General features: G+C 51.1%; 15 protein-coding genes across 15 annotated transcripts; 7 read left to right on the top strand and 8 right to left on the bottom strand.

Moving 5' to 3' along the window:
• Positions 1-1,189: 1,189 nt before the first annotated feature.
• EJ05DRAFT_503089 (uncharacterized protein) lies at positions 1,190-1,561 on the bottom strand (the record flags this gene model as incomplete). Its single annotated transcript, XM_033747364.1, has 2 exons — positions 1,190-1,210; positions 1,424-1,561. 2 exons carry the CDS (start codon positions 1,559-1,561, stop codon positions 1,190-1,192), a joined length of 159 nt encoding a protein of 52 aa, XP_033598079.1.
• A 920-nt stretch (positions 1,562-2,481) lies between these two features.
• Positions 2,482-4,799, top strand: EJ05DRAFT_467802 (uncharacterized protein). Its single transcript, XM_033742859.1, has 4 exons — positions 2,482-2,816; positions 2,876-3,252; positions 3,319-3,956; positions 4,061-4,799. The coding sequence occupies exons 1-4, from the start codon at positions 2,673-2,675 to the stop codon at positions 4,762-4,764; spliced, it is 1,863 nt and encodes a 620-aa protein (XP_033598078.1). The 5' UTR covers positions 2,482-2,672; the 3' UTR covers positions 4,765-4,799.
• Positions 4,800-5,509: 710 nt separating this feature from the next.
• EJ05DRAFT_513114 (uncharacterized protein) lies at positions 5,510-8,182 on the bottom strand (the record flags this gene model as incomplete). The annotated part of the gene is made up of 3 exons (XM_033748399.1): positions 7,126-8,182; positions 6,426-7,078; positions 5,510-6,369 (listed from the first exon to the last, which is right to left on the bottom strand). The coding sequence occupies exons 1-3, from the start codon at positions 8,058-8,060 to the stop codon at positions 5,510-5,512; spliced, it is 2,448 nt and encodes an 815-aa protein (XP_033598077.1). The 5' UTR covers positions 8,061-8,182.
• A 129-nt stretch (positions 8,183-8,311) lies between these two features.
• On the top strand, positions 8,312-10,331 carry EJ05DRAFT_540312 (AB-hydrolase YheT). Its single transcript, XM_033749593.1, has 7 exons — positions 8,312-9,112; positions 9,166-9,326; positions 9,375-9,455; positions 9,504-9,627; positions 9,680-9,808; positions 9,856-10,176; positions 10,229-10,331. Exons 1-6 carry the CDS (start codon positions 8,471-8,473, stop codon positions 9,994-9,996), a joined length of 1,278 nt encoding a protein of 425 aa, XP_033598076.1. The 5' UTR covers positions 8,312-8,470; the 3' UTR covers positions 9,997-10,176; positions 10,229-10,331.
• On the bottom strand, positions 9,858-10,722 carry EJ05DRAFT_478601 (uncharacterized protein). Its single transcript, XM_033744494.1, has 3 exons — positions 10,429-10,722; positions 10,229-10,378; positions 9,858-10,176 (listed from the first exon to the last, which is right to left on the bottom strand). Exons 1-3 carry the CDS (start codon positions 10,690-10,692, stop codon positions 10,057-10,059), a joined length of 534 nt encoding a protein of 177 aa, XP_033598075.1. The 5' UTR covers positions 10,693-10,722; the 3' UTR covers positions 9,858-10,056.
• A 200-nt stretch (positions 10,723-10,922) lies between these two features.
• On the top strand, positions 10,923-11,772 carry EJ05DRAFT_478600 (UPF0220 domain protein). The gene is made up of 4 exons (XM_033744493.1): positions 10,923-11,046; positions 11,105-11,365; positions 11,416-11,513; positions 11,566-11,772. Exons 1-4 carry the CDS (start codon positions 10,954-10,956, stop codon positions 11,627-11,629), a joined length of 516 nt encoding a protein of 171 aa, XP_033598074.1. The 5' UTR covers positions 10,923-10,953; the 3' UTR covers positions 11,630-11,772.
• Positions 11,773-11,985: 213 nt separating this feature from the next.
• Positions 11,986-12,485, bottom strand: EJ05DRAFT_503083 (vacuolar protein sorting 55 superfamily; the record flags this gene model as incomplete). The annotated part of the gene is made up of 3 exons (XM_033747363.1): positions 11,986-12,119; positions 12,179-12,392; positions 12,450-12,485. 3 exons carry the CDS (start codon positions 12,483-12,485, stop codon positions 11,986-11,988), a joined length of 384 nt encoding a protein of 127 aa, XP_033598073.1.
• A 304-nt stretch (positions 12,486-12,789) lies between these two features.
• EJ05DRAFT_513109 (N-terminal nucleophile aminohydrolase) lies at positions 12,790-14,034 on the top strand. The gene is made up of 3 exons (XM_033748398.1): positions 12,790-13,078; positions 13,136-13,247; positions 13,308-14,034. Exons 1-3 carry the CDS (start codon positions 13,041-13,043, stop codon positions 13,923-13,925), a joined length of 768 nt encoding a protein of 255 aa, XP_033598072.1. The 5' UTR covers positions 12,790-13,040; the 3' UTR covers positions 13,926-14,034.
• Positions 14,035-14,119: 85 nt separating this feature from the next.
• On the top strand, positions 14,120-14,859 carry EJ05DRAFT_478597 (uncharacterized protein). The gene is made up of 4 exons (XM_033744492.1): positions 14,120-14,238; positions 14,287-14,318; positions 14,386-14,467; positions 14,523-14,859. Exons 1-4 carry the CDS (start codon positions 14,146-14,148, stop codon positions 14,547-14,549), a joined length of 234 nt encoding a protein of 77 aa, XP_033598071.1. The 5' UTR covers positions 14,120-14,145; the 3' UTR covers positions 14,550-14,859.
• On the bottom strand, positions 14,612-17,088 carry EJ05DRAFT_108735 (uncharacterized protein). The gene is made up of 3 exons (XM_033738989.1): positions 16,506-17,088; positions 15,078-16,455; positions 14,612-15,030 (listed from the first exon to the last, which is right to left on the bottom strand). The coding sequence occupies exons 1-3, from the start codon at positions 16,976-16,978 to the stop codon at positions 14,854-14,856; spliced, it is 2,028 nt and encodes a 675-aa protein (XP_033598070.1). The 5' UTR covers positions 16,979-17,088; the 3' UTR covers positions 14,612-14,853.
• A 26-nt stretch (positions 17,089-17,114) lies between these two features.
• Positions 17,115-17,702, bottom strand: EJ05DRAFT_108710 (uncharacterized protein). Its single transcript, XM_033738988.1, has 3 exons — positions 17,549-17,702; positions 17,412-17,490; positions 17,115-17,367 (listed from the first exon to the last, which is right to left on the bottom strand). Exons 1-3 carry the CDS (start codon positions 17,586-17,588, stop codon positions 17,199-17,201), a joined length of 288 nt encoding a protein of 95 aa, XP_033598069.1. The 5' UTR covers positions 17,589-17,702; the 3' UTR covers positions 17,115-17,198.
• Positions 17,635-18,142, bottom strand: EJ05DRAFT_513106 (uncharacterized protein; the record flags this gene model as incomplete). The annotated part of the gene is made up of 3 exons (XM_033748397.1): positions 17,635-17,892; positions 17,948-18,062; positions 18,111-18,142. 3 exons carry the CDS (start codon positions 18,140-18,142, stop codon positions 17,818-17,820), a joined length of 222 nt encoding a protein of 73 aa, XP_033598068.1. The 3' UTR covers positions 17,635-17,817.
• A 385-nt stretch (positions 18,143-18,527) lies between these two features.
• Positions 18,528-20,117, bottom strand: EJ05DRAFT_478596 (LuxS/MPP-like metallohydrolase). Its single transcript, XM_033744491.1, has 4 exons — positions 19,839-20,117; positions 19,600-19,774; positions 18,704-19,548; positions 18,528-18,652 (listed from the first exon to the last, which is right to left on the bottom strand). The coding sequence occupies exons 1-4, from the start codon at positions 20,094-20,096 to the stop codon at positions 18,557-18,559; spliced, it is 1,374 nt and encodes a 457-aa protein (XP_033598067.1). The 5' UTR covers positions 20,097-20,117; the 3' UTR covers positions 18,528-18,556.
• A 280-nt stretch (positions 20,118-20,397) lies between these two features.
• EJ05DRAFT_503077 (uncharacterized protein) lies at positions 20,398-22,461 on the top strand (the record flags this gene model as incomplete). The annotated part of the gene is made up of 4 exons (XM_033747362.1): positions 20,398-20,406; positions 20,465-20,521; positions 20,584-21,354; positions 21,403-22,461. 4 exons carry the CDS (start codon positions 20,398-20,400, stop codon positions 22,459-22,461), a joined length of 1,896 nt encoding a protein of 631 aa, XP_033598066.1.
• Positions 22,462-22,873: 412 nt separating this feature from the next.
• Positions 22,874-24,596, top strand: EJ05DRAFT_478594 (acyl-CoA dehydrogenase-like protein). Its single transcript, XM_033744490.1, has 3 exons — positions 22,874-22,977; positions 23,031-23,811; positions 23,861-24,596. The coding sequence occupies exons 2-3, from the start codon at positions 23,096-23,098 to the stop codon at positions 24,444-24,446; spliced, it is 1,302 nt and encodes a 433-aa protein (XP_033598065.1). The 5' UTR covers positions 22,874-22,977; positions 23,031-23,095; the 3' UTR covers positions 24,447-24,596.
• The last annotated feature ends 41 nt before the right edge of the window (positions 24,597-24,637 follow it).

Here is a 24,637-nt window from a genome sequence, read left to right as displayed (position 1 = left end):
AGACAGACAAGACAGACAAGACAGACAAGACAGACAAGACAGACAAGACAGACAAGACAGACAAGACAGACAAGACAGACAAGACAGACAAGACACGGCTAATTAGACCATCTAATTACTGCACGCACGCACTGCACGCACTGGACCGTGCCATGCATGTATATGTATGTACACTGTACATGTTTGTAATAGTAGTAGTAGGTTCGTACATGACCAGACCCTGGCGGCCATGAGCGTTTGAGGCTCTGTGCAGATCCAGAACAAGGGTGCAATCCAAGAGAGAGTGCAACAGTCGGGCCGTTTGTGCCAGTTCACACACACACACACAAGTCAGAACGTCTTGGACATGGCCGGAGATGGCTGGCTGCTTGGGGGAAGGTTTGGACAATAATTATTAACTAGCTATGTAATAGTATGTAGTATGTAGTATGTAGTAGCAAAGAATAATAGAAATCACGGATGTGAGCGAGCACGATGGTCTGGAGTGGCGTGGACGGTGGACGGCGGACGGTGTGTGTTTGTTTAGTTTTGGGATAGAGCGGTTGCGGTTGGGAAGACAAGGCTCACAGACGCCGCAGACGGCATGTCCGGGGAAAATGTACAGCTAGGCGTTTTGGTGGCGGGCGGTTAGTGGTAAGGCGGCAGTTGGTGACGGTGTCTTGGAGGAGCGGGACAAAGGCCAAGATATACAGTATGTGCGTGTGTGTGTGTGTGTGTGTGTGTGTAGATAGTGTAGCGCAGTGTAGTGTATATAATATGGCATGTACTGTGATTAGTGTATGGCGTGTAATTAGTATGTGGAGTGTAGTAGATGAGTGTAGTGACTGTAGTGACTGTAGTAGACGCTGGATTGGATGCCTGATGCCTGCCTGATGCCTGCCTGATGCCTGCCTGATGCCTGCCTGATGCCTGCCTGATGCCTGCCTGGTCCCTGCCTGGTGCCTGATGCCTGATGCCTGATGCCTGACAGGAACGCGCGATTTTCCATTTTCCCCCCAAGACGACAGGCCAAGACAACGACACACGGATGGGGAAGAATGGAAGGGGGAATACGAATACTATACGTGTATGCAGAGTATTAGAATACGGGATAGTACAGTGCAGGCAAAGGCGCAGTAAGCAACAAGGTTAACATCCGTACACATACACTTGCATATACACACACCATTACTCACTCACACACACACACTCACGCGACCTCGAAGGAAGGCTGACGGCAAACGTGAGACGGACGGGACAAGTGAAGAATACCAAGTGATACACAGCCAATGACCCGTGACCCGTGACCCGTGACTTGACTTGAACTGGGCGGGGGGACTGGGCGTTACTTTGGGGGGGACGGGCGGGGTAAAAAGGGCGGGACTGCCGCGTAGATGTGGGCATAGTCACGTGTATACTACAGTCTGCGTATTGCGGCACAGACTTCCAAGCTCGGACGAGGCTTGGGCCTTTGTCTTGGCGTGTTGGCCTGGATCTGACGGATCTTGCTAGCTGGCGGCGTGACGGTGACGATGACGGCGACGGCGACGGCGACGGCGATGACTCTGACAGTTGCAATCATGATGATGTTGATGTTGATGTTGATGAGAGTAACATTAATAGTACAACATCGTCAAGACTGACGCCCATCTCGGTCATGTGCACTGCTGCTGTCTTGACTCGTCCTATCCCTCATCTCACACTCCAATCTCAGCCGTGTGTATGTTGTTGTATTTGTTGTGTGTCTTGGCTCGCCCTTGTTACCGTACACTGACTGGCCCATGGTTGTGTAATTATGAGTGGGTTAGCAATCGTAGCAATGGCAATGCTGATGGCATCGCCATCAGCATGGCAATCATGGTGATGCTCCATGTTCTGATACTGCCAATAGAAACATCATTCGTACATATATAATAGAAGATGCACATGGATGATGCACTGCACACTCACTGTCACTGTCACACTCCGTCATTCATTCCATCCCTTCACAACCTCCTAGTCTACCCACTGACTCGAGCTGACCCTGCGCGCTGACCCCGTCCGAGCCCTGTCGTCGCATCCAAAGGCGTAGTCGTAGCCGTACTCCTCCTACCACACTACCACCACTCCCAAAATCTCCTACCAACTCCTAGCTGCGGCTGTGGAGCTCTCAAAGTCATGCATGCTTGCCCGGACCCGTTGATGGCTTGGGCTTGTTGACACTACTACACTATACCCACCAACACACTACACTACACTACTACCACTCCACCTTTTCATCCCGTCCTTCTTTCTTTTCTGGAACTTTTCTGGGACACACTCTGGAGTCTGGAGTCTGGAGTCTGGAGTCTGGAGTCTGGAGTCTGGAGGTGGAGATTCGCTAACCTGGCTTTTGTCCTGCTCCAATCCTTTTCACTTCTTCTCCACCTCCATCATTGGCTCTCTCTCTCTCTCCACAGAAACCCTTGTCCTTGTCTTTCCGGCCCCATCCCCCCCCCCTCAAATCCTCCCCAAGCTCCCCCAGAGCTCTCCCCAGCTCTGTCTCTCTCTCTCTCTCTCTATTTCTATAACATCTGCCACTCTCCTCCCACTCTGCCACTTTCTTTCCTCCCACTTCCCTCCCCTCTTTCCCCTTCTTCAACTGCTTGGTGCTACTGCTGCTACTGCTGCTGCTGCTGCTGCCTGACATCAAGCCCTCCAATCCCTCCTCCACCATGGCTGACGAGAAGCAAGAAGTCGCCTATGCTTCCGGCAACGAAAAGACTGGCTCGGCCCCTTCTCCGGAGCTAATCGATGAACTCGGCGGCGGTGGTCGTCGCGAATCCGTAGCTCTCAACATCGTCGAGAACCCGCTCAAGGTAAGCCTGTCCCTACATGTCAATTCCCTCCAGCCCACCGACTGACATGCCCCCCGCAGCGTGTCTCCAAGGAGGTCGCCCATGCCGACGCAAAGCTGTTCGCCGAGCAAAATGGCCTGGACGAGCACTCCGACCTGTTTGGTCGCGCCGCCCTCGTCGCCCGCGATCCCGACAACTTCGAGGCCCTCGCCGAGCTGTCCGCCGACGAACGCGCCGCCCTCATCTACGAGCGGGACCACAAGTGGCACGGCCCCAAGATGCTCTGGTACTCCATCGGCCTCTGCGCCGTCGGGGCGGCCACACAGGGCTGGGACCAGACTGGCTCCAACGGTGCCAACTTGTCCTTTCCCGAGGAGTTTGGCATTACTGGAACCGGCCGCAACGAATGGATTGTCGGCTCCATCAACGCCATCATCTTCTTGACCGCCGGTCTCATGTGAGTTTTCCCTGTCTTTTCTGCTTCTCTGCCTTTTGAATCGCCCACTAACCAGCTCCTGCACAGTGGTGCCTTTATCGTCGATCCGCTCAACAAATATCTCGGCCGACGCGGCGAAATCTTTCTCACGGCGGCCTGTCTGACGGCCACTCCCATCGGTTCCGGTTTCGCCAGGTCATGGCAAGGTCTCTTCGCTGCCAGATTCGTCATGGGCATCGGCATTGGCGCAAAGAACGCGACCGTGCCAATCTACTCGGCCGAGATGGCCCCCGCCCGCATTCGCGGTGCGCTCGTCATGTTCTGGCAGCTCTGGGTCGTTGCGGGTATCTTCCTGGGCTTCTGCGCCAACGTCATCGTCAAGGACACCGGCGACATCTCCTGGCGTCTCCAGCTCGGCTCCGCCTTCATCCCCTCCTTCATCCTCATGGTCGGCATCTACTTTTGCCCAGAGTCGCCCCGTTGGCTCATGAAGAGCGGCAAGGTCGCCCAGGGCTATCGGTCCATGAACATCCTGCGCGCCCACCCCATCATCGCCGCCCGTGACTACTACTACTCCTATGTCATCTACCAGGAGGAGATCAAGGTTGCCGCCGGCATGGGCTACTTTACCCGGCTCTGGGACTGCTTCCGCGTGCCCCGAATCCGACGTGCCAACTACGGTGCCTCGACCGTCATGCTTGCCCAGCAGATGTGCGGCATCAACAGTGAGTGACCATCTTTTATGTTGATTGCTATATTGATTGCTATATTGATTGCTTTATTGATTGCTATATTGATTGTTGTAATCTCTCGCTAACATATCCCTCAGTCATCTCCTTCTACAGCTCCACCATCTTCACCGAGGCCGGCTACACGCCCGACCAGGCCCTCTTCGCCTCGCTCGGCTACGGCGCCGTCCAGGTCGTCTTCACCATCCCGACCCTCTTCCTCATCGACACCAAGGGCCGCCGCACCCTCACCCTCGCCACCTTCCCCTTCATGTGCATCTTCCTCCTCGCCGCCGGCCTGTCGCTGCTCAACAACAAAGAAGGCGTCAGCCAGGCCGCCAAGGTCGGCCCCGTCGTCCTCTTCGTCTACCTCTTCACCATCATGTACTCGCTCGGCGAGGGGCCCGTCGCCTTCCAGTACTCCGCCGAGGTCTTCCCCACCATCCAGCGCGAGCAGGGCATGGCCTGGGCCGTCTGCATCAACAACACCTTTGCCGGCATTCTCTCCCTCACCTTTCCGCGCATGCGCACCGTCATGACCCCCACCGGCGCCTTTGGCTTCTACGCCGGCCTCAACCTCATTGCCTGGGGCATGGTCTTTTGCTTTGTGCGCGAGACCAAACAGCTCACGCTCGAGGAGCTCGACGGCGTCTTTAGCGTGCCGACCAGGAACTTCCTCCACTACGAGACGACCGTTTGGCTGCCGTACTTTGTCAAGCGCCATATCTTGCGCATGCGCATCGAGAAGCCGCCTGCTATTATTGAGAAGCAGGATACGGTTGAGCGGCGGTTGAGTGTGCATTAGAGGATTGGAGGACCACCGTGGGTTTTGGGGGGGGGGGGGGGGAGGGGGCGCTTTTTGCATGATACCATTTATATATGAAGGTGAGAGTGCGGGACGATGTATGGGGGATGGTGGGCTACACGGTCGTGTGTCACCCCGGTGCTATGAAATGAATGGAGTATGGGATATACCGAACGGGGCTTGCGGCGCCGCGAGATGGCTTTTTTGGGGGGTGGATTGGGAGATCTGGGGGGAATTATATACCAATTGCTCTGGGATACGGAATGATATCAAGTCTTGAATGAATTGACGTCTACATGCATGCTGATGCTGATGCTGTGCATGCACTTTGCCTGGTTGTCATCGTGCTTGTGCTTGTGCTTGTTCTTCATGCCGTGCCTGTTGTGTTCCTGCCGTGCCCTATAACACCATTATATCATGTTGCCATCTTACCCTCTCCTCTTGATCTTTGTATGTATATATGTGTACGCCACGTGCCTGCTACTACACTGTTCCGTCATATAATACCGTTTCATGTCTAGATAGTCTGTATGGACGTATGGATGGAATCGTAACATATCTTGGCACGTGCTTGTTGGGTACTTGGATACATACGAACACACACACACACACGTATATATATATGTAAAGCATGATGACGGTGACGTGTGGTGTAACGCAATAGTATATATATATCATGCTATCATGCTATCATGCTATCATGCTACCCCCGTGTCTCGAACAATCTCCATCTCCACCACCACCATCACCCACCCACCCCATGTCCGAGCAACCCCCCCTTCAACCCCTCCGGCAACCCGGGCAACAACGCCGCCATCTCCCGCCTCGCCGCCTCCGCCTCCACCGCCTTCCCCCTAAACACATAATCGTCGCACGCAAGATGCGCACCAAGACACTTCCACAGCGGATCACCCCAACGCGCCGTCGTAATGCGCGCACTCTTCGCGCCCTTTGAGCTCTGATCGCCGGCCGTACCTCTGAAGAAGCGATCTGCCATGGCGGTGAAGAGGACGGCGAGCAGCTGGGCGTTGCCCGAGGCCTTTGTTGCGATGAGGGCTTTGTGGATGCAGTCTTTCGAGTGGACGACGCTGGGGGGCTGGGTGGCAAAGGCGGAGACGAGGCCGAAGGCGGCGCGGATGTTGAGGTTTGGGTGGTGTTTGCAGAGGGGCTGGAGGGCGGCGAGGAGGATGGGGCAGAGGGAGTTGTGGGGGTGGGCGGGGTGTTGGAGGATGAAGAGTTGGGCGATGGAGGAGAGGATGCGGAGGTCGCTGGCGGGGTCGCCGGGGCGGGATTTGGATTCGTCCGGGAGGGTGAGGCAGGGGGATTGGTAGATTGTGAGGGCTTCGTCGAGGTTGCCGAGGCCTTGTTCTGTCATGCCGGTCAGGTATGTTACGAATTGGAGGGGGAGCTCGGTGTTTTGGGTGGAGACGTCGGAGAGGGTGTCTTTGAGGTGTGTTAGCGTCTTCTGCGCGCCGTGCCAGTCCCTGTGGGTGCAGGAGATGAACGCGAGCTGGAGCTGGATGAACCATTCGAGGCTTGCCTGCCATCCGATTCGTTTCTCTGTCTCGGGGATGGACGTCTGGCCGGTCTTGTCTTGTCTCGACACTAGAGCGGGTTAGTCGGTCCAAAAGTTACAACTCCAAGAACGTGCTGTCTCTTACACCGCATCTGCTTGAGTGCCTCGCGGAGATACTTCTCAGGCTTCGTAAAGGACTCGCTCTGCTTCATAAAGGTCGTAATGCCACTCAGAAAGTACCCCAACGCCGACAAATCACCCCGTGCGAGCCATGAAAACACGAGCATATCGCGGCCGTCCGAGGACCTCCGGAAGATTCCGCTCGTGCTTGTCGTCAACTTGCCCCCAGCCCCTTGATCAATGAGCACGGAGAACGTGTTGTCTTGCATCGAGCTACTCGCATGGAGCCGCTCATCAAGCGAGTTATGCAGGTTGCTCAGTTTCTCGGGAAGTTGCCCAAAATCGCCCGAGCGCAGACAAGTCGCGAGATCAACCATGTCGAGCATTGCTATCACCGGGGACAGATCCTGACCTTTGATCGCTAGCTGTTTGGCACGAGCGTCCGCGATGGCCTCGCGCGTTGCCAAGAGGTTGTCTAGGTTAGTGCTTCGGAGATGGATCAATGCCTCCAAGGCCTTGCAGGTCGTGTATACGGATATATCGGCTTTGTCTTCTGCTAGATTAGAAATGTTTCGTAGTGTTTGTACTGTAGACGACACCTCCATCTGCGAGGGATATTGGAGAGCTAAGGTCACCCTCAAGAAGCTGAAGGCGTATACCCACGGTGTGTGTTGCTCTCTGTCCCAGTCAATTAATGTCAAGATCGGCAGGAATGCATTACGTACGCTTCAACCTCTGGCAGGATCTTGTCGATCGTTTTCAGCGCAGCGCGTGGGTTCGTCTTAAACAGCTCTCGTGCTACCAGATGTTGCATGCTGTACTTCAAATCGTATATCTTGTTTCTGTCGCATACTTGTATGCCTTTGCTCAGCACCTCCTCCACCTCATGCTGATTTACTGTTTCCTCTGATAGTAGTACAGCATAGCGTAATCGTACCAGGGCCTCATCACGCGGCGCGAATTTCCACGTCTTTAACACTGCTTGAAAACATCCCAGCGCCGTCGCCATCAATTTGCGATATCTCTTCAGATCCTCAGCATTTCCCGGCAGAGCAGCCATAGGCCCAAGCTGGTGGGCAGCTTCAACATAATGTTCTGCAAGAGACAATAAAAGCGTTTGGTAGTTTGTAGGCCTATGTGCCACCGGGGCAAAAGAAGATGATGGCTGATCTGTTGCTGCAGGTGCACTTTGAGGAGGCTGTGAAGATGTCAAATGGGTCGAAGCTTTCAGGGAGGGATTCGGGGTTCTCGGGGCTGTAGGAGGCGGCCCATGATGTCCAGACGCTGGTCTCTGTGTTCCTGATGAGGGTCTCTGAGGCGGAGGAGGCTGCTGCTGCTGCTGCTGTTGGTGCGGTAGCGCCGCCGTCGAGGTAATAGAACGCGGTCCTGGTACTTGCTGCCCGTATGGTTGCTGCTGCGGTTGAGGCCGAGCTTGTATATATGGTTGGGGGTTCTGGTTGTTGAAGTAAGCTCTAGGGTTTCCATGTAACGCGTAGTTGGGCTGAGGGTATTGCGGTGGGGGTGCTTGGTACGTCGGAGGGGCCTGGGGCTGATTCGTCGAAACCGAACTCATATACTGTCCAGGTTGCGGTTGAGGGTACTGCGGCGGATAGTACTGATTGCCATTATTGGGATACTGATTCTGGTATGGGTACGACATCACTATTTCCGTGATCTACAGGCGGCAAACATCGTCAGAGAGACTGGTGTCAACACGAAGCTTCTCCCTACGGCACCATGGAGAGTCGGAAGCCAGGGCGTGGTGTGGTATGGGGATGCACTTGGCTGTGGTTGCGTCGTTGCGACCGTGAAACCTTAGGCAGAACCACTAGCGCGTCCATCACGTCAGCACGTGTTGCGTGCGCGAACATGGATGCCAGATGCATGGACGGACGGAATCCCACGCCGCATCGGGGATTGTTACACATTCGCGCCGGCCGAGGCAAGTACAGCTGTGCATTGACCTGATTATCATATAAAGTCCGCAAAGTGAACACGTTTTATATATGTGTGTAGATATTTCGCCAATTTGCAGAGCCTCCATTCTATCACCATCGGGCGATCACAGTCATGGGTCTATCATCATGGTTAGGCTATGCCACAAACTCGTTCCATCATTCGCCGGCTGCAATTAAGATACCATTGCAGGATGGAACGCAAGAAGGTCTGGATGACTTTTGCAAGAATACGACCCCGCCATGCCGGCTGAACCCGCTCCTTTTCAATGGACATCTTCAAACCATGTGGACAGCAGTCAAGGCTGAGGGACCTCAAATGCACTACAAACGAAAGATATTCCAGTCAGAAGGCACAGAATTCATCGGCAGCTTCACTGTTGATTTTGTCGTTCATGAGCGTGGCGAGGTGGATACCACTCTGCCCGCACGAACGACATATTTCACGGAAAAAGAGTTTGACAACATTGGCTCGAGCAATTCGAAGCCGATGCTAATAGCGTTGCATGGTCTCAGCGGCGGTTCATATGAGATCTATCTTCGACAGTGTCTAGCACCCCTGGTCGAGAATCAGGAATGGGAGGCGTGCGTCGTAAACTCTAGAGGGTGTGCCATGTCAAAGGTCACATCCGGAGTTCTATATAACGCCCGTGCAACATGGGACGTTCGTCAAGTAGTCAAGTGGCTGAGGAAAACCTTTCCTAACCGCCCACTGTTTGGCATAGGCTTCTCACTTGGCGCCAATATTATCACTAATGTAGGGTATCTCTAGATATGGCTTACAACATCGCACAAGCTGACTTTGCCTAGTACATCGGTGAGGAGGGCGCGAACTGTGCATTGAAAGCTGCCGTAGTCTGTTCAAACCCATGGGATCTCGACGCCAGCAGTGTCGCTCTGCAGAGATCGTGGGTCGGGATGGAGGTATACTCCAAGACTATGGGAACTAACATGAAAGCATTAATCGAGCGGTGAGATCCATGTCCAAAGAATGCGTGATCTCGCACTGACAAGTCTAGTCATGCCGAAGAGGTGTCAAAGTACACGGCGATTAACCTTGACGCGCTCCGAAAGACAAAATACCTACACGAGTTCGACCGGTTCGTACAAACCACCCTGGATGGATCTTTTCTTATGTAATTGTCTAGTGTGATACAATGTCCCACATGGGGCTATCCTACCGAGAGAGCGTACTACCGTGACGCTTCGTCCTGCGATTCACTTTTGTCCGTCAGGATCCCTTTTCTGGCCATCAACGCGGAAGATGACCCGGTTTGTGTTGTTGAATCGGTGTCTGCTGGCGTTTTGCTGATTTGATCTCTAGATCGCCGCCAACGATGCCATTCCATACGGTGAATTCAAACAAAACCCTTTTACTGTTCTTCTGACAACGTCCCTGGGGGGCCATCTGAGTTGGTTCGAGACTGGAGGCCAGCGCTGGCTCGCCAAGCCTGTAGGTAACATAGCCCATGCAACAAGATATCCACTGATGCCTTCTAGGTCGCCGCATTTCTCAATAGAATGGCATTTGAGACAGATCTCAAGGCTGTCGGCGCCCTTTCCTCTACTGCTGAACACTCGAATATGGGTAGCGCATTTGACCCCATGAGGCGGCGCCTACATGTTTCTGCTGGCCAGTAGTCCTCTCGAGAGTGCAGTGGTGCAAATATATAGATCGATAGAGCTTGGATAGATATAAAATCAACCAAAAGAGACACGCTTCTTGCCGGGCTTCTCCGTCTTTGCGACTTTCTCAGCATCCGTGGAGGTGGTGTCCGACTTTCGCTTGCGACTTTTTCGAATTAAATCCTTGGTTTCCTCCTAAACAAAAGCGTCAGCAGGAACTCAATAATACAGGGCCCACAACACTTACAAGTTTTTCCCGTTTATGCTGTTGTCGTGCTTCCGCCTCTTGACGTCTGGCTTCACGAATCTCCTCCATCTGTCTCGCCTTCATCATCTTTGACTCGATTTGCCCTTCTTTCTCTGCATTTACTATGGCAAGAATGGTCATCATGCTCTCCTACGATCATGATCAGACCTCGTTAGGGCAACTTGAGATAGGAACCGTACCTGGTCATCCACGAAAATTTTGCCTTTCTTTTTTCCCTTGGGCTTCTGCACACCAGCCGGAGTGATCATATTCAGTTTTGGAATATCGAGTTCCTTTTCTGTGTATACCTTGCGCTTTGGCTTTGCAGACGATGTCGGTCGCTTCGTCTTGACTTGCTGCGGTTTTGGCGGAGGACCTTTAGGTTTCGACTTGCCAACCTTGCCTTTCGGACCCGAGCTTGGTGGCTTTCTGCTCTTGCTGGATTGTGGTTTTGTAGGCGCCATGTCAAGAATGCGCTCGAGTTTCGTTCGTTTTGCGGTAGGAAGAAGAGGATGGTGCAGAATACCGGGGGATATTTAATTGTGTACCTAGTACAAATCGAGCCTAGCTTCTAAAGTCTACTAGTGGAGCTTCAGTCTGCGCCTGCTTCCACCTCCGCGCCAGCATTCAAGCCTCCAGCCAGAACACCAGCGACATCACTACGAATCGCGAGAAGATAAGCACCACTCAAATACCACAGTCCGCTACGTGTTACTATTGTAGATATGTCGGAGCATAGGCTCTTCCGATTCCCAAAGCCTCAGTGGCTCAACAACGCCAATAGTCGAACGGCAGGCGTCTACATCGCCGGAGCTCTGGTAACTTGACGTAGCATCCGAGATGTATCTTCTGTCTTGCTAACAAGGCGCTATCTAGTTCTCTCTCGGCTTTTACTTCTTTATCGACGCCTGCGCCTTCTCCAAATCTAAACGCAATGGTTCCGAAATCCACATCACGTTCATCGACTGGATACCTGGCATTTGCTCTGCCCTCGGCATGCTGGTGATTAACTCAATCGACAAGACCAGACTGAGTGCAGACAGTTTCAGCTATTCTGGAAATGGGGTTGCTTGGAAAGCCAAGGCCGTCCTGTTCTTCGGGTTTGCGCTGATGGCTGGTGGATTGGCTGGATCAGTTGTATGTCACCGTGAATCACACCCTCTAGATCAATATTGACTGCTGCACAGAGTGTCATGGTTTTGAAGTATGTCATACACGAATACCCTTTGCAGACCCTTTGGTTCGGTATTGCCAACGTCATCGCAAACGGCCTCATTATGCTCAGGTATGCCTTTATGAGAAGGAGATCTCAAACGAGACGCTAACACTGAGTGTAGTTCCGTCGTCCTATGGATTGTGCAGAACATGGAGGATGAATACACATACAATCTTGCGCTATGAAGACGGTAGTTGTAGTAGCATATATCTCGAATTAGCGATGCCTCTGAGCATAATGAGTCTACGTCAAATTTGCGGCGTAAGGATCAGATTTGTACACTACGTATTCATATCAATCAAGCTGTTGCCTTTCGCCAGACTTCTGTTACTAGGTCTCCCGACGAAGCCAAAAGTAGTGCGTGTCTAGTGCTGTTGTGATCCGGTACTCGTGATGATGAACTGCTCCATGCCTCTATACGCCGTTTCGGAACGAATTATAGTTGCTAGATCATACATTCCATATTATGAGACCCTGCTGTGCTCCAAAGCGTCGTGAAATTCCTGCGCAAACCATCGGCACACCCTTCATCTGATGTACTTCAAAACTCTTCATCCTCCTGAAAGAACATTGTAAAGGAGATTATGGTGCCGTAGATGAGGAACCCCCCGATAATGGACATGACCATAGCAAGGTTGGCGATGATATGACAGTGGGCAAGTACAGCAGGCAAGGCTACAGCATTTATTAGTGGCGGAGGTCTCGCAGAGGACGTCTTTGGGGATCCAACATACCGACGCCCATGACTACCAAGAAGCCAGTCAAGAACCTTCCAAAGTCTACGATTCCGTTCCCAGAGCTTTCCATAAAGTCATCATTATTTGCCGCTCTGCCGCAAAGCCAGTTCGGTATAGGCGCTACGACGTAGGTTGCGACGACAAGTAGAGTATAGTACTTCTTCCATAGCGCCGACGACAATATGACCAAGAGGAAGCCGATCGCAAGAACCTATACGATGGTCAGAGCTGATTTACCCCACCAAGCCTCGAGCAGTGACAAACATACAAATGATAATGCGATGATGGTTTTGAGACCGGCCATCGTGGTGGCGCTTCGATGTTGGTCGATCGAGGATGCGAAGAGACGTGATCTGGGTACCCGCGAGCAATATGATACTAATCAAGCGCCAATATGCGTTCAAATGTCAGGGTGATATTTAGAGGCTCTGGTTCTCGAGAATGGTGTATTGAAACTCCGCGTGGCTGGTCTTATGCTTGTACTAAACTTGTGACATCCATGAGGAGCTTAACTTACGGTTCGTTATTGGCGCCTGAGGCTTAAATGATCCCTGCCGGAGCTTCATCAGGTTGCAGCGGCCGCGTTTACGACTTCTTACGACCTCGATGAGAATACTACAACGCTCCATCTGTTCGATCCCCCTCGACACCTTAAACTTCGTCGCACTCCGTCACAAGATATCCCGATCAGGCCCTTCCAGTTCCAGCTCTGACACTCATCCTCATCGCAACACTACAACTCGCCATTCTGCACCCAGCACGATTAGCAAAGAGACACTTGTGACCTTTCTGTCCGGCTGAATTTCCCAAAGCTCTGTGAAGTAACCTCCTCTGCTTCTGAACTTAGTCATACTTCAAGATGTTCAGAAACAACTACGATAACGATTCCGTGACATTGTGAGCTCTATCTTGAGGTCCTAATATGTCCTCTACAAGCTACTAACAATCATACAGCTCGCCGCAAGGCCGTATATTTCAAGTAGAGTACGCACAGGAAGCCGTCAAGCAAGGCTCAGTCGTTGTCGGGATCGTCAGCAAGACGCATGCAGTTCTCGCGGCTCTGAAGGTACAAATATGATTCACAATCCTCTTTTGCCATGACCAAAAGCTTACCTCTTCTTCGCAGCGAAATGCAGAAGAGCTGTCCTCCTACCAAAAGAAGATTATCCCTATTGACACCCACTACGGTGTCGCTTTGGCCGGTCTCGCATCAGATGCTCGCGTCCTCTCCAACTTCATGAAGCAACAATCACTCGCGTCCCGCCTCACATATGACCGCCCAATTGGCTTAGCTGAGATTACCAACCGCATTGGCGACCGTGCACAAAGTAATACCCAATCGTACGGCAAGCGACCATACGGAGTCGGTCTCCTAATAGCTGGTGTCGATGCTACGGGCCCACATCTGTTCGAGTTCCAGCCGAGCGGTGTGACACAGGAGATGCTAGCATGTGGGATCGGAGCACGTAGCCAGATGGCAAGGACCTACCTCGAGAGGAACTTGGACGAGTTTGCTGGTAGCAGCCGTGAGGATTTGGTCAAGCATGCGCTTAGAGCATTGAAGGAAAGCCTGAGCCAGGACAAGGAGCTTACAGTGGATAACACATCGGTCGGTGTTAGTGGCGTGAGCGAGGAGTTCGTGCTTTATGAGGGCCATGAGTTGACTGGCTGGCTGGATGCTACTTTCGAGAATAAGGAGGAGACCACTGCAGAGGGTGGAGAGTCAATGGAGGTCGACTCATGAAAATTGTGAAGCCGTAGATTGAATGTGTACTCTTCTGCAATAGCACTGTAATCAGAAACGAGCCACATCGTATTCGAACGAGGCAGCAGAATTACAGCGCATTTTCCTGATTACAGTGAGATGGTAATGCCCACGTGACATCGAGCATTGGTCGTGTTGACCCTCGAACGTCAACATCAAAACATCCCGCCTCACCTACATACACGCGTACCAGATAATCATGGCGCCTCAACAACTGTACCCGCGCTCTACAGTCAAACGCATCGTGAAAGCGCACAGCAACCGCAATCTGAGCAAGAATGTCGATATTATGGTCCGCAACTCTATCGTACCCCACACATACCCTTCTAACCTGTCACAGATATTCCTGGACTACACGCTGTTCATTCAAGAGTTAGTAAAGTACCGACGTACACACGAGTCGACACACTGAACGTATACTGATGCGCATCACTAATAGTCTCATGCGCGAGGCTACAATCAAGGCACGGCTCTCTGGGGAACGGGGAATCTCGGCTCGTTCGGTTCGAAAAGTTAGAGAGGTGAGATTATGAAGGGGAGACTTGGGCACAGAGACATGGGACTGATAATGTACAGAACTCGCTGAGGAAGTTCAAGGGCTGAAGATGCTTGCGCCGCACGATGATCGATGATCATATCCAAGTTATGACCTCAGTCCATAATCCATATGTGACGTCCTAAAGGATCTAAGAACCGCAGCTCGCGATAAAGCTATATGGCGATGCGATAAAGCAGCTATCGACCCTCATAACCTTAGAGGAAGCCATGCCCTACTTGGAGTACTGCAGCTAGGATATGGGTGACAGAGATGAAACGAATGATGACGAGTTTCGTGGTATGAGGATATACTCTTCGCATGTGACCCCAGTGTCATGACTAGAATCTTTAAAGAAAGAATATGCATTATTTAATTCCGCTTGATCTTTGGCACGACCCACCAGTCGTGATACCGCTTTCCCTCTCCGGGGATCTCAACCTGAAACATCTCCTTAACTCTCCCTGTGCCCGCGTCCTTTGGTATATTGCTAATTGTCGAGGCTGCGATTCCGCAGGCTATGCAAGATTGGATCGTGCTTGCTAGGTTCTGTGGTCCGATTAGCAGTTTTCGTTTCTTGCATCGAGTGTGTTCACCTTTTCCCATGCAGCTTGGACGACCTCGCTCTTTGCAGCTCTGGCCCCCAATCTTTTCAAGGCTGCCCAGGCCTCTTTCGCCTCTTTGACAGAGCCTTCAACATCATATTTGGCAAAGACATCGTCCTGAGACCCTGATGGCATCCGTGTCGCTTCCTCAAAGGCTTCGAATGTTGGTATCTGTGGGGGATTAAGGCGTAAGAAAGGCTTCATACGAAGCTCATAACGCAGTGATGACTCGCTGTACGGTCTTGACAGTATAGGAACGAGCTGAAGATAATGTAGGCGCATGTACAGTGCATACATCGCGTCGGCGAGAGCTCCCGTCCCAGTTGCCTCGTACATCAGTGCCTTTACAAAGGCCTGCGTAGTTCGAATCGTCTCTGCTTTCTCAATCTCTCCACCATTACTCAAGATCTCGTGTCGACGCGAAAGATGATTGTATACTTGCTCAATCACTGATGCGCGCAGACTTGCGACCTGGGACAGCCACCAATACATTCCAGCAAGTTCGTCTGGTAGGTATACCTCCTGCTCGAACCCGAGTTGGACAACCCACTCGACCATACGGAGCTTCATGTGATACACCCAGGTACTAAGGGGATACCGCATGGTATGTGTGAGGTCATGCAACTCGTCGTCCAACTGTTCAGTAGCGAACTGCAAGTCGTCGATGAAGGGGATGTTATTGCAAATCATTCTTCGCGTTCGGCATCGGTTTTGACACAAGCTGTTCCACATGTCAAAGTACTGCGGTGCTGCTCTACCTGTAAATTCATTGATTATAGTAGCCATTGCTAGGCGCTTATCCTGCGGGGCAAAACTGCTTTGCGCAGCCTCCAATGTGAAGTTTACTGGATCGAGGACGGGGTCAGCAGGAAAAACAAACTCGGACAGATCGGTTTGTATGAGTTGCTCGAAACCTTCAGTCGTCCGCGCCAAGAATACGCTTGAAAGACATGAGCGCGCATACGCCAGGGGGGCAGGTTTGCGAGAGCTAAACATCCAGATGAAAGACAAGTGCTCCTGTGGACTTTCAGTCGTAATCTCTAGGACCCGTAGTGCATCCTCGCAGTCTTTGCAGAGCTGGACAAGCTTCGTATAAGCAGCAGCGAAGGTGAAATCGACAGTTGGTCGTGGAGGCACGGTACTTGCGAGCCGTCGCTGGATCTTCTCACTGAACGAGTCGGGGACAGGACGACCTAATGAATGCGTTGCTTCCAATGGTGGTAAAGCCGCAGAGACAGCAGGCCATACTGCTGCGAGATCTAGAATCTCCTGTTCAGGCGCGACAGCCAAGAGCATTCTCTCTCGGAATGTCAGTCGATTGATGAGTGCCTCCTCAAGCTCTCTACTTGTTCGATGTACTTCACTAGGTCTAATGAGTGTTTGGGATATTATACTTTTGATCGACTCTCATGTACTGACCTCCTGTTCCGGCTGTTGGACAACCATTCAATCGAACTTCGGAGTAACTCCAAGACCTTGTCGTGGGGTACTGTGTGGAGTAGACTTCGGTTATAAGTATGTGTACTAAAGTCTTCTTCCTCGTAGTAGTCTCTAGAAGTGACTTTCTCTATTGTCAAATCACAACATTTGATAAGGGCAATGCAATACGATCTGAGTACGTCTAGGAGGGGATGAAGGCCCATTGGGCGAATTCCTCGGTAGAATTGAGCGTCGGAGAGACAGTCTGATGGAGGCCATAATAATCTGTCGATATATATCGACGTGAAGAGGGTCTGTGACAAAGGATACCCATGATGCCAGGCGACCTCGTAGCACAATAGCTGATCCATGATGCCGACCACTTCTTCAGGTAACAAGGCTCTTGAGACATCATAATTGTCGTCTAAAGTCTCTCCAGGTTTTAAGAATCCACTATCCATTTTCGGGTCCATAATCTACGAAGGTTTAGCGAATGACCTTGGTAGATTCACAAGCATGAAGGGGATACCTCTATGGCCCCAACAGACTCAAATAGCGTAAAGTCCTCATCTTTGATAAGTTGCCCAGGCCTTAGAGCTAAGGAATAATATATCAGCAAAGTTGCGTAAGTGCGTATTCGGCGGTGGATTTCATTCTGATATTTCGTCCTGTCCAAGCAACGAGCGTGTGCGCTTAAGGAGTGAACATGTTAGGCTTACCCGAGGATGCCTCCGAGAATTTGGAAGTAATGTCCCAGACTCGAGTTTTGCCGTTCACTTCAATGGGCTGCGTATGAGCTACGCTTTGGGGTGATTGGACCCCCGGCGCTGCATGGGCTTGAGTGGGATCGTCTCTGATCGAGCTACCTGAAAATTATGAGCTCTATTGTTCGGTTGAGACAGACACTTATTACTTTGACCTGTGGTCGGACTTGCATCGTCGCGATCGCTTTGCGCAGGCGTATCGAGTCGGAATGCGGAGGTAGCTATTTGAAATTTTAGAGCTCTGTCCCGCACCAGAGTGGCACAGCAAGGAGGGCAGACCTTCTACGACATCGTCGACGACAGGGTCAGGGTCGGACATATCAAGCAGTCGTTATTTTCACATGTGGGAGAATTATATGTTGTTTGGTGTGTCACTGGAAGTTACTCTTGGAAGGCGTAGCACATTCGGGTGTCTAAGCAGCGGCAGAGCCGACTGCGCGATATGGTACAGTATACACAGTGTCTAAGTCTCCACCCTTCCTCAGTGGACCTCCCAATCGCCTTGTACAGCAGATAGCATTTCAATTCTTTTCAGGATGCCTTGTAATTTATGAGGATGAATGTTCCGCCACGCTGGCTTCGTTGGCCTTTGCCAGGGACCTGTTCTCGCCTTGCTTTCCATTCTGGAAAATGGACTGTTAGTGACACCCCCATGTAAGTTCAAATGCTGTATCTTACCTCCCATTTGGCGAATCGTAGCTCCATCTCGCCGCGACGCTCTGCCGCGATGCGTTTATCTTCTTTCAAGGAACGGCGAACAACCCGGGCCGCGACTGCGAGGTATCGGTTGTAGCTGCGCGTCGTCAGTCAGAATCAGTTGACAATTGGGAGTGTATCGTACGTAAGACCAGCTGCTTTCCACGCGAAGGCCATTGCGATGGTTGTGGGATGGTTTCGTTTGAGGTTGAATGTTGCGAATTGAGGTTGCCGGAGTGAGAGTTTAAGGTCGGCAAAGAGCTCCAATCACGTGACTCTTAAATTAAGTGCCATGTTCATACATCCCTGAGGCATTCGCTTTAGACTCCTAAGATTGTCTATCACGTACTCAGAGCATATACGTTTAGTAAGTAATACGTCTGAGCATTAAGAACATAACGATTTCACACCCTCTGCGCTAGTTTCACTCTATCAAGCGCATCTACAAACAGTCGAATTGACATAAAAGATGCTGTATATAGAATTGGCTGTTTTCGATACCACAAGTACAGCTCTAGTTTGGGACTAAGCACAGGGTAGTAGTGTACATATAATGAGATCTTGCCGGCGCCTTTTCTTGATTCTCTCTATTTACACCGTCAGGCCAAGTTCCTCTGCGAACGGCAGTTGATGCAGGTCTCCCACACTGGACACAGATGCCTTGGATTCTAAAAGTTGTTTGGCAGCCTGGTATTAAGTTAGTCACACTGCTGTAGACTAAAGATAGTTGAAACATACGGTCTTGACTTGTGATTCAGTCACAGCGTCGATAGCCTTGGCGGTCTCGTCGATTTGGTAGGCTTTGCCTCCCTGGATAAGTCCAGATCCTGTTAGCTCAAGGCCGGATTTGACATTCTGGCCAAATTCAAGCTCCTGGAACTTAGCATGAGCTTTGGCCTTCTTGAAAAGCTCGGTGTTGAGGTCCCCTCCGGCGATGGATTTAAGCGTAGAAACAACATCAACAGCAGCCTTGGCGATATATTCAGCAGGTCCCTGAAGTGTAGTGGCCAATAAACCAGCATCCGAGTATATAAGGCTCTTGGTGTCTACGCTTAGGCCTGGGCTCGATGCAGATTGTTTGCCGAGGACCGAGAAACCAGATGACCATTTAATGCTGGACTTGCCACCCAGGATTGAAGCGAGGACTTGAATTTCGGGCTTGTAGAAGCCTCCGGTTGGGGAGCTTGATCCCGAAAATGCGATGACCATAGCACTGCCCGAACCATGAGCAATACGCTCCTCGCCACCATAGTATTTCTGCTGCTGGCTTTCGATAGCCTTGCCTGAAGCGGGAATGTCTGAGAAGAACTCGCCAACCCATTTCGACAGTTCAGATTGATCAGCTCCATTTGCTACTATAGCGAAGTTGGGTTTTGAGAATGCCGAGTTTGCAAAGTTTTGGACGTTTTCTAAGGTGATATATTTCGATGTTGGGGTAGACGAAGCTGGATACAGTGGGACACCGAGGCCACGGTGGAAAGCAACTCCATGCGCAGAGTTGATTGCCAGTTCGGAAACGTTTGCGAGAAACTTTTTATGGGCCTTCTGGATGGTCGGGATGACCTCCTCATTCAGAATGTAGTCTGCAATCCTTGGTCAGATATCCATCATTCTGTTCTTGTAGTGTAACGTACTCTCATATTTTGTGCGGTACGCGACTTCGGCAAGGAGCTCGACGTAGTAAGGGAGGTCATCTCTGAGAAACTTGGCTCCGAGGACGAGATTCTCGCGGGAGTGGTTTGCGGAGATCTCGCCGCCAAGAAGCTCAGATTCGCGAACGATTCGTAAAGTAGACCTTCGCTCGGTCGCCTGACATTAATAATGATTATCAGAATACATTCTTTTGAGATACATTGTGATGAGACTTCCTTACGGTAAATGCAAACTTCTCGAGTGCCTCGGTCAACCCGGGAGCTGGCTCAAATCTAGTACCAGTCTTCGAGACCAGGGCAAGCGTCGCAGTCGGGCCTGGGAGATCTCTGCTGGCAAATTTGACGCCGTTGGCCTCTCCGGTTTGATATTGAAATGATCCCGAAGCTGGCGTAGCCAGACCTCTACGTCCGAGCTGGACACAGCATTGTCGCTTAATGACGCGCTGAGCGCCCCGACCGAGAGATTGGCGCGATAGCATCTTCGATTCGGCGCCGATAAACGGGATGAGAGCGGGTTGGTGGTGCAATTGATAGCGGTCCGTTCGGAAGAGAAGAATCAGACGTCGTGAAGTGATGCCGTTGAAACCGCTTGGCAAGTCCTTAGTCACACGAACTGCGCGTCTTCTATTGGCCCCGCGCCCACTATCCACAGCTTTTCTTTGACATGAATTCATTCAGCCAACACACCACATTCTTCTCCGTATCGGCCTCAAGCAAATCCTAAATGTTCCGGTAGCATATCAGAGCTTCTGGAGAGCTCTTCCAGTCTTCAGAAACATTATGTCTCAGGTACTGCAGCCTCAACTTCCATTTCTGTGAAAGCCACCTATACTGACACGCGCAATAGCCTCTTTCGGAGCTCTGCACACTGCTAGTCGACGACCTCTATGGTGAACTATGCTCGGTACGTGCTTTATGTGTACTACCTTCGTGTAAAGGGCATTTGCAGCTAACATGTACTTGTAGCGCGTATTCGCAATCCTTATACATTACGGACGGCTGTCTTTACAAGGATTACTGAAATATTCAAGCCTTACGGTCCGCCATCTGAAGCATGGTCTGGCTGTACTGATACAACAGCACCTCATTCTCCATTACACACCAGAAGATGACGACATAACTTTCTACGAAGCCAATTGGCAACATGCTTATGGTCTCGTCCGTTCGGGCAAGATCGTGCAGATCATCGAAGACCGATATGGCGAAGCCAGTGGCGGCATAGCGACAAATCTACTCCTTCTGGGACACGTCAGAGTCAAGGATATGGCAGAGGCTTACGGAGTTCAAAAGAAGAAGCGCAACACAGCCAACGGGCATACTCCTGCCTTTGCCGAGGAAGACCTTATCCAGACTAATGCGCAACTGCACTCGAAAATCCGCGAACTTGAGCAGGGCGGGTATATTATTCGCGTTGACGAGAAACACTTCACGCCACCTGAAGATCTACACAATGAAGCCGAGCGCATTGTACGGTCTGACTGGTTGAAGGAGCATCCGAAGGATTCTAAGAAGGATAATGACCGTAAAATAAAAGTAAACGACTTGAAGCGAAAGTGGAGGGACGGGGAGGGTCGCGCCCAAAAAAAGAGTGGAAAGCTTAATTTGCAAAATTTAGAGTCACTCCTCAACGACGGAGATGCACCAGCCCGCAAGAAAAGAAGAGTCAATGGCAATCGAGCAATCGCCGCCATGAGTGATAGCGATGATGAGCAGGCAGATGCCCCTAGCCTGTTCGATGTGAGTTAAGGAGCCCCAATTGCCTGACCATAATTAATAGATCGACAGGACGAGACTGCTTTCCGTATCAACATAGAGAAATGCGAAGTCGCTATGCGCAATCAACGTCTGGTCGAGTTCGCGACACGATATATTGGTTCTGCCACTGCGAAAGTATACGAAGCGCTTCTGAGATGTTTAGAAGATAATGTCATGCGGTGTCGAGATGAGCTTTCTTTGGCAGTCTCTCAAGACGATGAGATGGAACGTGCTCCGTACGTCAATACGGGTGCCATCATGAATGCATTGGCGAAAGAGAAGATGGATCTGTCTTTAGGAAAGCCGAAAAAGCGTGAGGCAGAGAGGGCGAATGGAGTCAATGGACATCATCGTAGCCATGATGGGGAAGGAAGTGAAGCAGCAAGAGAAGCGGAAAGGGAAGCAGAGCAGAACCTTACAGATGAGCAAAGACGGGCTCAATCTATTGAACAGCAGCTGGAACTGCTTGCCGCTGATCCACGACATTTCATCACCAATGTCGGCCGCGGCAAATGGAAAGTTAACTATCGGTCTCTCACACAACAGCTTCTGTCACATGATATCGAGACCACCATTAAGGACAAGTTTGGGGACTACGCTGCTATGGCAATGCGAATTATGAAAGACAAAGGAAAGCTTGATGAAAAGCAAATCTCCACCTACGCATTGTTACGCACAAGGGAGCTACGCAGCACTCTTGGCCAAATGCAAGGAGCTGGATACGTCGAGAATCAAGAGATACCGAAGGACAATTCGCGCCAGCCAAGCCGTACTCTCTATCTGTGGTTCTTCGATGAGGATCGCTGCAGGCAACTGATCTTGACCGACGTATACAAGAGCATGAGCCGCATCCTTCAGCGGATCAAGTCCGAGAAGTCTGTCGTACAGCCGGTAATTGACAAAGCCGAACGAAGTGATGTTGTGGGACACGAGGACGATTTACTCACAATTATCGAAAAAAATGCGCTACGCTCGTGGATGGAAACCGAAGAGCAGCTTTTGGCTCAGCTTTCTCGACAGGATGATTTGGTAGCAGTACTCCGGGACTACCAAATGCCTTATCTCAGGCCTACCGACGAGGATGCTTAGATAATTGTTCGACAATTTCTCTTCTTTTACTGGGCAGGGCTGCTGTCCGCTCGCCGCCCTGTCATTATACGATACCCATTGAATTGCACAGCGACAGGAGTTCAGGGTCTGGAAAAGCACCAAGGCAATAACAAAAATATAACACGTGTATGTACAATTAAAATGTATAAAAAGCATCTGATTTCCTATTTATGTCAGTGGCTTTCTTATTGATAGGCTTTTGCTCCAGAGTCGCACTTCATCCCTAGGCTGATTGCTATGCAACTCAGCACAGGTGCCAACGTCATGTAGCACCGTCGCTCATGAATTGTTTGATGAAGCGTTCAATATTTTGCCCCATGGCGTTGACCGAGGATCAGTAGCCGCTACCTCGCTTCCCCGCTCCTGTATCCTGGCCGTGTGAGGATGCGGAGCTAGAGATCAATCATCAACTATATTAAAACCTGAGCAAGGACGGTTTCGACTCTAAGGTTCAGTATACAATTATTTATGTCAGCCAAGGCAGAGTGTAAGAATGTACGGACATCATTTGGGATTACGGCACAACGAAATAAGCTAATACCTCGCCGATTGACTTCTACACTCGGTTTAATTACCCATGAAGGTTCCGTCTTAATTACGCCAGCCTGCAATCATGGATTTCTCCCTTCCTCCAGAATTGATACAATACCTTAAAGACATCGACACTTTCATCGACTCCGAAATTGCACCACTTCAAGCCAGGGACGACAACAACCGCTTCTTCGATCACCGCCGTGAACACGCCCGCACTGACTGGGACGCCGGTGGCCTCCCACGCCACGACTGGGAAGCACTGCTGGGCGAAGCTCGCCGTTTAGCTGATGAAGCTGGCTTCTTTCGCTTCTCGCTGCCTGAGCAGTATGGCGGACAAAACATATCTTCCGCACGTGGTGCAAATCTGTGGATGGCTGTCATCCGCGAGCATCTGGCATCCAAAGGCCTAGGACTGTTCAATGACCTGCAGAATGAGCATAGTATCGTAGGAAACTTTCCAGATGTGGTCATGGTGCAGCATTTTGGGTCGGAGGAGCAGAAGAAGGAGTTGATCCAAGGGCGGTTGAAAGGGCAAGTCAGGATTACGTTCGGGTTAACGGAGTTGGATCATGGCAGTGATGCGACGCATATGGAAACAAAAGCAGTGAAGGAGATCAGGAACGGGGTTGCCGGGTGGAGGATAAATGGTGGAAAGAGGTGGCAGACAGGTATGCATGTTGCCACGCATTGTTTCATCTTCGCAAGGACGAGTGGTCAAGATGGACAGGCAAAAGGGATCAGTTGTTTTGTCGTTCCGAGAGATACGACAGGTTTGAAGGTGGATAGCTTTGAGTGGTCAGTGGAATGAGCAGCAGGGATTGGAACGTCATGTTGACCATAGCAGGACACTCAACATGCCTACCGATCACGCAACGATTACTCTCGACAACGTCTGGGTGCCTTCGACCGCAGTGATGGGTCCTCTTGATAATGGCCTCGCAGTCGCGCAGGCCTTCGTACACGAGAATCGTATCCGACAAGCAGCTTCTTCACTCGGTGCGGCCGTATACTGCATCAACGAATCAGTCGCATACGCAAACCAACGCAAGCCATTTGGCACGCCGCTCTCCCACAACCAAGGCATCCAATTTCCACTCGTCGAACTACACACGCAAGCTTCCATGTTGCGTTTGCTAATCAGGCAAACAGCAGCACTTATGGACTCGATGGATCACGTCGAAGTGGAGAAGAGGCTAGGGGATAAAGTGTCGATGTGCAACTACTGGGCGAATAGGTTATGCACCGAAGCAGCGGACAGGGCAATTCAGGTGCATGGCGGGAATGGATATAGCAGACACAAGCCGTTTGAGCACATCTGGAGGCACCATCGTAGGTATCGTATCACGGAGGGCAGCGAAGAGATTCAAATGAGGAAAATTGCGGCATATCTGTTTGGGTTCGGAGGACGTAAAAGCGAGAGCAAACTATAGTTTGTGCCATCCATTGTTTCATCACAGACTCAAGGTTTGCCGTTTCCCGACGATGTATGAAAGCTCTATGGTCGTTTTTTGAGTACATGAATCGAGGTATATCATGATAATGAAAGTGAAAGCGAAGTCGTAATCGACTGTCCAGCAGCTCACCGGAGGTGACTATTGTCTCTCAACGATAGATGGCCTTC

This window comes from Pseudovirgaria hyperparasitica (assembly GCF_010093815.1).
Source record: "Pseudovirgaria hyperparasitica strain CBS 121739 unplaced genomic scaffold EJ05scaffold_13, whole genome shotgun sequence".
Taxonomy (NCBI): domain Eukaryota; kingdom Fungi; phylum Ascomycota; class Dothideomycetes; order Acrospermales; family Acrospermaceae; genus Pseudovirgaria; species Pseudovirgaria hyperparasitica.
Note: the sequence above shows the minus strand (reverse complement) of the source record. Positions and strands in the feature narration are given on the sequence as shown.

Bases quoted from the DNA above. Each gene is read 5' to 3' on its own strand.
- EJ05DRAFT_467802 (XM_033742859.1), top strand. From the start codon at position 2,673: ATGGCTGACGAGAAGCAAGAAGTCGCCTATGCTTCCGGCAACGAAAAG. The intron at 2,817-2,875 runs GTAAGCCTGTCC...TGCCCCCCGCAG, and splicing joins TCGTCGAGAACCCGCTCAAG to CGTGTCTCCAAGGAGGTCGC. The intron at 3,957-4,060 runs GTGAGTGACCAT...CATATCCCTCAG, and splicing joins GCAGATGTGCGGCATCAACA to TCATCTCCTTCTACAGCTCC.
- EJ05DRAFT_540312 (XM_033749593.1), top strand. From the start codon at position 8,471: ATGGGTCTATCATCATGGTTAGGCTATGCCACAAACTCGTTCCATCAT. The intron at 9,113-9,165 runs GTAGGGTATCTC...GACTTTGCCTAG, and splicing joins GCGCCAATATTATCACTAAT to TACATCGGTGAGGAGGGCGC. The intron at 9,809-9,855 runs GTAGGTAACATA...GATGCCTTCTAG, and splicing joins AGCGCTGGCTCGCCAAGCCT to GTCGCCGCATTTCTCAATAG.
- EJ05DRAFT_478601 (XM_033744494.1), bottom strand. From the start codon at position 10,692: ATGGCGCCTACAAAACCACAATCCAGCAAGAGCAGAAAGCCACCAAGC. The intron at 10,379-10,428 runs GTACGGTTCCTA...TCATGATCGTAG, and splicing joins AAATTTTCGTGGATGACCAG to GAGAGCATGATGACCATTCT. The intron at 10,177-10,228 runs GTAAGTGTTGTG...GCTTTTGTTTAG, and splicing joins AGCATAAACGGGAAAAACTT to GAGGAAACCAAGGATTTAAT.
- EJ05DRAFT_478600 (XM_033744493.1), top strand. From the start codon at position 10,954: ATGTCGGAGCATAGGCTCTTCCGATTCCCAAAGCCTCAGTGGCTCAAC. The intron at 11,366-11,415 runs GTATGTCACCGT...ACTGCTGCACAG, and splicing joins GTGGATTGGCTGGATCAGTT to AGTGTCATGGTTTTGAAGTA. The intron at 11,514-11,565 runs GTATGCCTTTAT...CACTGAGTGTAG, and splicing joins AACGGCCTCATTATGCTCAG to TTCCGTCGTCCTATGGATTG.
- EJ05DRAFT_513109 (XM_033748398.1), top strand. From the start codon at position 13,041: ATGTTCAGAAACAACTACGATAACGATTCCGTGACATT. The intron at 13,079-13,135 runs GTGAGCTCTATC...ACAATCATACAG, and splicing joins GATAACGATTCCGTGACATT to CTCGCCGCAAGGCCGTATAT. The intron at 13,248-13,307 runs GTACAAATATGA...TCTTCTTCGCAG, and splicing joins CAGTTCTCGCGGCTCTGAAG to CGAAATGCAGAAGAGCTGTC.
- EJ05DRAFT_478597 (XM_033744492.1), top strand. From the start codon at position 14,146: ATGGCGCCTCAACAACTGTACCCGCGCTCTACAGTCAAACGCATCGTG. The intron at 14,319-14,385 runs GTTAGTAAAGTA...CATCACTAATAG, and splicing joins TACACGCTGTTCATTCAAGA to TCTCATGCGCGAGGCTACAA. The intron at 14,468-14,522 runs GTGAGATTATGA...GATAATGTACAG, and splicing joins CGGTTCGAAAAGTTAGAGAG to AACTCGCTGAGGAAGTTCAA.
- EJ05DRAFT_108735 (XM_033738989.1), bottom strand. From the start codon at position 16,978: ATGGACCCGAAAATGGATAGTGGATTCTTAAAACCTGGAGAGACTTTA. The intron at 16,456-16,505 runs GTCAGTACATGA...AACACTCATTAG, and splicing joins TCCAACAGCCGGAACAGGAG to ACCTAGTGAAGTACATCGAA. The intron at 15,031-15,077 runs GTGAACACACTC...ATCGGACCACAG, and splicing joins TCCAAGCTGCATGGGAAAAG to AACCTAGCAAGCACGATCCA.
- EJ05DRAFT_108710 (XM_033738988.1), bottom strand. From the start codon at position 17,588: ATGTCCGACCCTGACCCTGTCGTCGACGATGTCGTAGAAG. The intron at 17,491-17,548 runs GTCTGCCCTCCT...AATTTCAAATAG, and splicing joins CGTCGACGATGTCGTAGAAG to CTACCTCCGCATTCCGACTC. The intron at 17,368-17,411 runs GTGTCTGTCTCA...ATTTTCAGGTAG, and splicing joins ACCACAGGTCAAAGTAATAA to CTCGATCAGAGACGATCCCA.
- EJ05DRAFT_478596 (XM_033744491.1), bottom strand. From the start codon at position 20,096: ATGCTATCGCGCCAATCTCTCGGTCGGGGCGCTCAGCGCGTCATTAAG. The intron at 19,549-19,599 runs GTACGTTACACT...CAAGGATTGCAG, and splicing joins GTACCGCACAAAATATGAGA to ACTACATTCTGAATGAGGAG. The intron at 18,653-18,703 runs GTATGTTTCAAC...ACTTAATACCAG, and splicing joins CTGAATCACAAGTCAAGACC to GCTGCCAAACAACTTTTAGA.
- EJ05DRAFT_478594 (XM_033744490.1), top strand. From the start codon at position 23,096: ATGGATTTCTCCCTTCCTCCAGAATTGATACAATACCTTAAAGACATC. The intron at 23,812-23,860 runs GTCAGTGGAATG...TGACCATAGCAG, and splicing joins AAGGTGGATAGCTTTGAGTG to GACACTCAACATGCCTACCG.